At 44.9% G+C, this 8,192-nt stretch overlaps 2 protein-coding genes across 2 annotated transcripts in view; one reads left to right on the top strand and one right to left on the bottom strand.

Moving 5' to 3' along the window:
* Fam162a (family with sequence similarity 162 member A) overlaps positions 1-4,716 on the top strand; it is a 29,683-nt gene extending 24,967 nt beyond the window's left edge. The window contains exons 4-5 of the mRNA XM_031363798.1: positions 2,154-2,262; positions 4,457-4,716. Coding sequence (XP_031219658.1) covers positions 2,154-2,262; positions 4,457-4,549 — 202 coding nt within the window. The 3' untranslated portion in view covers positions 4,550-4,716. The remainder of the gene's footprint in view (positions 1-2,153; positions 2,263-4,456) is intronic.
* Positions 4,717-6,038: 1,322 nt separating this feature from the next.
* Wdr5b (WD repeat domain 5B) lies at positions 6,039-7,536 on the bottom strand. Its single transcript, XM_031363797.1, has one exon. The coding sequence runs from the start codon at positions 7,174-7,176 to the stop codon at positions 6,190-6,192; it is 987 nt and encodes a 328-aa protein (XP_031219657.1). The 5' UTR covers positions 7,177-7,536; the 3' UTR covers positions 6,039-6,189.
* Between the last annotated feature and the right edge of the window lie 656 nt (positions 7,537-8,192).

Raw genomic sequence — 8,192 nt, 5'->3', positions numbered from 1 at the left:
TTCGTGCAGCATTGCTTGAGTAGCTTCTTGCTGACTTCCTCCCATTGTGTGATAGCTTTTACTGACTGTCCCATCCCCCTGCCACCCTTCTCACATACTCTTAAGATTCTGTACTTCTTAATAAACTTGCTTGGCATAAGCCATCAGCTTATGCAAGGTAGGTCGCCTGGTCCTGACTTTCTGTCTTCTTTATTTCCTCATCCTCACTCCTCCCCCTTAGGAACCTATCAGGGAAGAGCAGCCTGCTGGGCCAGGTCAACCAAGTATTTAATTTGCTCTAGACTGTGGGAAGACATTCTAATTCAGATAACCACACCTGTTAAAAATGTTTTTGTTTCTTGTTTGTTTTTGTGGCTGGTGGGATCTCCAATGATTTTAGTTAAGCAGTTAAAGCATTCACTGTGTTTAGAATTTGTCCCTGGTTCCTTCCATCCTGCAGGCCCAGCTTCAGTGCCTGGAGAGCTCCATGACAATTCTGCATCCCAGGTCCCAGCTCTTACATCACATTATGTGTGTGTTCAGGGCCCTTCTCCCACCTGGGTCTCCTCAACGGCAATATTTGCAAGCCATTACTCTTAGGGAAGGACATAAAAAGCATCCCAGTCCCATTATTGATGGGTAGTATCACGCCTGCTAGGAGATCCCACTTGGACTTCATGTGTCCTGTCTTGAGGTTCTTCTAGGTACCATATGGCAAGAGAGCCACAACCCACTGCCATCCTTGAGACTCACAAAGATAACTGGCCTTCTCTCATTTTATTTTAATTTACAAGTATTTATTTAGTGTCTTGGGTGGTGATTGTGACACACCACTTGTGTCAAAGTTAGACAACTTACACAAGTCCCTTCTACCATATGGTCCTGGGAATCCAATTCAGGAACCTTTACCTATGAGCCATCTTGTACACCAGCCTTCTCCTGAGACTCTTGTACATTAGGTCTTGTTGTTTTTGCCTGAGAAATTGTCTGTTAAGGCATGTAGTTCAGCAGTTGAAAAACAGGTTATAAAAGCTACTTTCTGGGTATTTGCCAAAGAACACAGGCTCCACTGCCATTCAGTTTTGGGAAAGCCTTCATGACAAGATTAACATTAAGGGGCCATTGGTAAGGGATTGTTTCACTGGCCAGGCAGTCGCAGGTCTGCTCCTGATTCAAGACAGCTAGGTTAGGGGCTGGAAAAAAATAACGATTTAGTGCATTATTTGAAAGAAAGCCTAAGGTGTGTTTTGTTTTGTTCGAGACAGGGTCTCTGTGTAGCCCTGGCAGTCCTAGAATTTGCTATGTAGAACAGGTTGTCCTTGAACTCCCAAAGCTGCTGCCTCTGCTTGGGTTCAAGGCTTGTGCCATTATTCCCAGAAAATATGAGTTTTGTTATGAAATGCACTTTTAGATGAGTTGATAAGTATGGAAAGACTTTGAATTGATAACATAATTTCTAACCTCCCCCCAACCCCAAATCCAAAATCAGAGTAATCGGGGATGCAGAGATGGCTGTGGTTAAGAGCACTGGCCACTCTTTCCCCAAATGGAAGTTCAATTTCCAGAACCTACATATGGCTTACAACCTTGTGTAACTCTGATCCTAGGGGATCCAAATCCAGGACCCTGTTCTGGCCTCCTCTGACACTGCAGGGATATGGTACACAGGCATACATGCAGACAAAACACCTGTACACATAGGGGAAGAAGAGCCAGGTGGAAAGGCAGAGGAAGGCAGATCTGGTCTCCAGAGTGAATTCCAGGACAGTCCTGTCTCAAGCCTCCACTCCCCCCAAAAGTGAAAAACTGGAGTACAAAAAGGATATTAACTCCTCCACATTTGTTTTCTTTCTGAACTATGTTTTTGCTGTAACTTAAGTTCATAGCAGAGATTTTGAGAGACAAATGAGTTCAAGGCCAGACTGGGCTATAAAGCAAGAAAAACCCTGTCTCTAAGAACAACCAAAAAATAGTTGTGAACTTGGTCCACCCCTTCCAAGGTGCTATGAGGTCCCTAGGACCTAGCTTCTTTTTTCTATTTATGGACGTTACTGTTTACATTCTGTTTATATCACTGTCTGTAAATAGAAAAAGTTGTGATGCAGCACAGTGTTTGATCCTGCTACAGGGTCCGAAAGAGAAGGGTTAATACTGTTGTCTCGTTCTGTTACTAGGTTTGAGATGCTTGATGCTGCAAAGAACAAGCTCCGGGTGAAGGTCAGCTATCTAATGATTGCCCTGACGGTGGCAGGATGCATCTATATGGTTATTGAGGGCAAGAAGGTGAGCATGGGTTCCTCTCTGCGTCACCATGCTTTCCCCAAAGATGGAGGAAAGTGGTGATTGGCTGCTACATCTGCTCTGAGAAGGAGAATACATCGTATTAATTTACTGGCTCTAAGAATACTTTGTATTAGTTTACTGACTGAATGCTGACTGCACTCCAGGCTCTTCTGAGTGGTGTCTTCATGTGCACCTCACAACAGCTTTGCTAGATAGATGCTACCACAAGAGGAGGAAACTGTAGCTTAGGGGGCTTTAGCAGTGGGCTGGAGAGAGAGCTCAGCAGGCAGCGGCCTGATGACATAGGTTCAGTCTCTTCAGCTGGTAGGAGAGACACAACTCCTAAGACTCATCCTGGATGCTCCACGTGCACCATAGCACATGTGTGCCTGCACATTCACACAATAAATAATAATGTTTCAAGGTTAGTATAGGCACCTTGCCCAAAGCCATGCATGTACTTTCCAAAACTCACATAGTAAGTAAAGACAAAAACTTAAAATTTTTAAAAGAAAAAAAGAAAGAAAGAAAAAACTTTAGATCTAATTTTGCATGTTACCAAATGCCCTATGAAACCATCTTGTTATTAAGATCTAGTTACTCTGGAGGCTGGAGAGATTGCTCAGTGGTTAGGACCTCTTTCGTCCTTGTAGAGTGTACCCAGGTTCAGTTCCCCAGCACCCACATGGCAGCTTACAACCACCTGTAACTCCAGTTCCTGGGAACCTGGCACCCTATTCTGGCCTTCACAGGTACCATGCACATATGTGTACATACATACAGACAGGTAAATATCTATACACACAAAATAAAAATAAGTAAAATCTAGAGTGTATGTGTCCTTTTAAACTCAAACGCATACTTTGAATGTCATGTCTAATTCTGTTATAGCTTTCACACAGTCCATATTTAAAAGACACTTCTAAGGAAGAACTTGTCAACTGACCTTATCCTGAGCAACTCCAGAGTAAAATGGAAGTGAGCTGGTGACTCTGCGCACTGCAGTCACATAAAAGCACTAGCCATTTCAGTCCGGCCTCAGAGGAGCACAAAGAGCCAAGGGTACTGACCTGGGTGACGTTCTCTTGAAAGTGAGCTTGTCCTATTTCACTTTTCCCATCTCCCCATTTGACCTCTGACCTCGCATTCATGGTTCTCAGACTGAAACCTTTAGAAGCCTGTGCACGGGCACATGGATTTCTAGAACTCTAAGAAATGGCTGACTGACATTAAAGATCTCCAGAAGCAAATTCCCCTGGGATGTCCTCCAGCACTTTCCAAGGCTGTGCTAGAATGAAAAGCCTTTGAGCTAAGGTCACTTAGAAGAGATAAGTTAGTTACCATCATGCTTTGTCCTTACCATTGACATTTGCTTCCCATCTGTTTTTCCTCCCACCAAATTCTTCACATGTGAAGTAACACAAGTCAGGAAATCCCAGCTTCTCAGGCTGCTAGATTCACATACTTGACATAAGCACTGGTCTAATTATGTAAGCTTCATACAAGCTGAACAGTTCCCATTGAGGGAAGCCAGAGAAATGGAGGGTGCTCCTCTGCTACCAGCTGCTTTGAAAGGGTGGAGTTCCGGGATAAATCTAGAAGATATCAGGGGTAAAGCATAATGGGATTCCCAAAGCTGCATGTTTTGTTTAAAGAAGAAAGGGCTAGAAAGACAGGAAAGTATACACGAGTTAGAGAAGCAGAAAGGAGAAGAGAGAAATGGAGATGAAGTGTTGTATATTCTAAGAGAAGGGAAGGAAGGAAGATTTGACTGGGCGGTGGTGGCACACACCTTTAATCCCAGCACTTGGGAGACAGAGGCAAGCGGATTTCTGAATTCAAGGCCAGCCTGGGTCTACAGAATGAGTTCCAGGACAGCCAGGGCTACACAGAGAAACCCTGTCTCGAAAATTTAAAAAAAAGAGAGAGAGAGAGAAGGGAAGGATGTAAGGAAGACACGGGATTGCAGGAGGGGCCCGTATGTGCAGAGGAGGGGGAGCTGTGCATTTCCTTGGATGGGCTGTTGGGTTCTCAAGTCAGAAAGGGGGTGGAAGGTGTGTAGAGGGCATAACTGTCTAGTGTCCAGGCAGCTGACCACTCCTAGCCTGTGCTACAGTTAGCCTACGGTTCTCAGCACAAGGAGAGAATAGCCTTCCAAACGTGCCATCATCTCCTCGAATGTGTTTCCTTTTAGGCTATGAAAAGACATGAGTCTTTAACAAGTTTGAACCTCGAAAGGAAAGCCCGCCTGAGAGAGGAGGCAGCTATGAAGGCCAAAACAGACTAGAATTGTTTGTGCTGGATTTGGAAAACCCAGGAGTAAGGTTGCAACAAGAAGCCTGCTTTAAAAAGGATGTGATCTGAGACCCACTTTGCAGACATGCATTTTGCACAGACATATTCCACTTCCCTATTTCTGCTGTAGAGGAACAAATAAATTTTCTTAAAGAATGACTTGTCTGTGTCTTGTTGCTTTGGTCCAAGTAAAACTTAGCCTCCCCACTTTGCAAAGTGAAAAAGAGGCAAATGATTTCAAATTTAATATTATCTCTTTGGAGTATCAGGTACATTATCTAGCTTCTACTCACCTACCAAAGGTGATCTATCCTCTGAGACAGGAGTCTTGTAGGTTTCTCTTCTGTATACCATGTCTGACAGGATAAGATGCCAGGGAGCTTTTGTGAAGCCAGGCTCCCCAGAGCCTCGAAAGAAGCCAGACCATGCACTGAATGGTCCGGCAAGCCAGTAGGCAGAATGTCCTGGCAAAGGCATGAGTAGCTTATCATTCATCCTGGACTTGCTGGGGGCCAACTGCTAATTCCTAGTTCATGGCTTGGCTCCCAATTAGTCCCTTTCCCACTCTGAGGGAATTACACTTTGTACTTAGGGAAATGCCATGCCTGTACTTGTTAGTATTGGAGAGTAAGCACTTGTAGCAGTGTCTTCATTAACCTGTCCTTATTATACTACCAAGGTGTCTGGCATTCAGGTAGTTTTTGCTGTAAACTTCACTGACTCTCACATGTCTCTCTAGTGCTAACAGAAGACTTGTCATTAGGACCACCAGACACGATAGTTCTCAGAGTTAACAGCTGTGACTTTAAACGTATCACATGCCACTGTCTGGGAACTTAATGAGACACACATTTACAATGGAGCATTGCCTACAGCTTCAGAATCTAATGGTCCTAATGCTGTCTAGGAACTTAATGAGACACACATTTACAATGGAACACTGCCTATGGCTTCAGAATCTAATGGTCCTAATGCTGTCTAGGAACTTAATGAGACACATTTACAATGGAACACTGCCTATGGCTTCAGAATCTAATGGTCCTAATGCTGTCTAGTAGCTATATGTACTTTCTGCCTTTGCTTCACTTTAGGTATCAAACACTTGGATTTTTTGCCACTTGCAAATTTATCATCAAAAAGCACTGTGTATGTGTTGGATAGTTTATAGAACAAACCGGACCGTGATTTATTGTCCCCCAACTTGACAGATCAATTTGGCAATTTGATGCCCCATCATGTAGAATAACACCAAAAATATGCAAGTGACATGTAAAACGTCTCCAATCCTCTCATTACCTCCCTAATGACACTGCCCTTAATGACCTCCCAAACCAGAGGCTACACATCCCTCCTCCCCTCGGTCATCCTGTTGTGTCACCTTTCCAGATAATTCCAAAAAGCTTCCCTCTCTGGGAAAGCTATTGAAAGAGAATGAGACACGATCTCAAGACCTAAGCCTTGAGATTAGGACTCATAAGCCCTGGGTCCTACACTTGTTTTTATAGGGGTTTCATTTTGCAAATTAAAATGTCTCAGACTCAAACAAGGACAATTTGTTTAGCTTTGCTGGATTCCAGAGAGACTATCCTTTGGATTTTGTCTAACTTGGCTTTCCTCATCGCCTGCCAGGCTTCAGCAGTCACTCGACCACACTTTAATTGTCTTGTCATTTTCTAATGCTGCTGATGCAATGATGTTTTCTGTAGGGTGACAGGCTGCTGAGATCACAACATCTGTGTGACCTTGTAACCTCTGTACAATCTCTTTAGTCTGAAGGTTCCAGATGTAAACCATGTTGTCCTCTGAACCAGACACAACCCACTTTCTACCAGTAACAGAGAAATTGGCAAATATACAGTATTTCTCATTCTTGTGACCAGTGTATGTCTTCAGGCATCTGCCCCTGCTGTAATCCCACAGTTTAAGAGTATTGTCCAAAGTTGCAGTGAGAATGTATTTACCATTTGGAGAAAATTTTACAAAAGACACTGGAGGGTTACCTTCATCAGCAAGTGTTCTTAAACACTGGCCTGATGCAGCATCCCAAATTCTGCAAAGACCATCATAGCTCCCGGACACTATCAAGGATCCATTACAATTAAAATTTACGGCAGAAATGGGGTCCGAATGAGCAGACAAAGTCTTGAGGCACTTTCCGGTTTTCACTTCCCATATTTTCACACTCTCATCAAAAGATCCTGAAACGATGAGGTTGGATGGTGGATTGAAATCACAGCAGAAGACGAAATCGCTGTGCCCCTTCAGTGTTTTCAAACATTTTCCAGATTTCATATCCCATACCTTTAGAGTCTTATCGTCTGAGGCTGAAACGAGACGACTAGAATCTGAAGACCAGGAAACATCTGATATTTCCAGTCTATGACCGCAGAGTGTTTTCTTACATTTCCCATCATAAGCTCCCCAAATTATAATTAGTGCATCAGCTGCAGAACTTGCTAGCCATTCGCCATTAGGACTAAATTTAACTGATGATACGGCCGCCGAGTGCCCTGCAAGGGTATGTCTGAGAGCATAGTTGGGTTTCTGCGGCTCTTCCTCGTGCTGCAGGGCAGAAAGGAGCGACTGTGCTCTCTCTGCTGGCAGATGCTCCGCCGCCATGGATCCGGCTCGAACCTTACAGAGGTTAAAACTTGCGGTTGGAAGGCGGACGGTTTTGATTGTAACAAGGGCTCGTCTACAAGGTCTGTTCCCAGTCAGCAGCGAGGTTTGAACCACTCCCCTGTTGCTCTCTTCGATAGGAATCACAAATCACTGTGGTCTCGGGATCCGTACTCGTGCCAGGTGCTTTTAAAGGACTAGGCTGACCTGCGGGGCTTGAGGCCTGCACCAAAAGTCCTCTTCCACGCCCTCCGCAGCTCCAGAATGTCTTGAAACTTGAGCAACGGATGACGTCACACAAAACAGGATTTGAGAGGCTCAAGCAGAGCCCAGGACGACTGAAGGTACGGATCCCGCCAGGCTGCGCACGCGCCGAAGGAGACAAGCGTTTGCTTCCGGTTCTCCGGGACAGGAAGCTGACACTGAACCCGGTTTTTTCCCTGAGATAGTTAGGTGCAGGAAAAGGGCAGCAGGCACTTCAGGAAGGCTGTGCATATTGAGGGAGCCTCTGCCCACACTCACCCCGACTGAGTTTAGCTGCCACAAGGTCTGCTTTTGTGGCTAGGAGACTGAAGCAGAACCAATGCACCGACCCTAAGAACCCAAGACTATGATGGAAGCTATCAGCAAACCCAGAAGTTTACGCTTCCGCAGAAAATACACAGTAATCCAGGTTCTTGGTATGTCAGAGCTCTGCCTTGTCAATAAAGCAAGACTGCGCACGACTACCCTCATTTTTGTTTCAGTGCATCTTTTACTGGGACTTTCATATAGTCATGTCATAGACGAACCTAAACTCACGTGTCCAATGTGCTGGGGTTGCAGATGTGGGCCATCATTTCCATTCACGAGGGGCGGGGACCAAACTATTGACCCACGGTTTCAGGTTTCACTGTATCCCAGACTGACCTAAAATTTAAGGCAATCCTTCTGCCTCAACCTCCTGAGTACTGGGATTACAGGACTGCTACCAAGCCTCGACGGCCAGTGTCAGTCTGGCTTTACCCCCCCCCCCC

This window comes from Mastomys coucha, unplaced genomic scaffold, assembly GCF_008632895.1.
Source record: "Mastomys coucha isolate ucsf_1 unplaced genomic scaffold, UCSF_Mcou_1 pScaffold12, whole genome shotgun sequence".
Classification (NCBI taxonomy): domain Eukaryota; kingdom Metazoa; phylum Chordata; class Mammalia; order Rodentia; family Muridae; genus Mastomys; species Mastomys coucha.
Note: the sequence above shows the minus strand (reverse complement) of the source record. Positions and strands in the feature narration are given on the sequence as shown.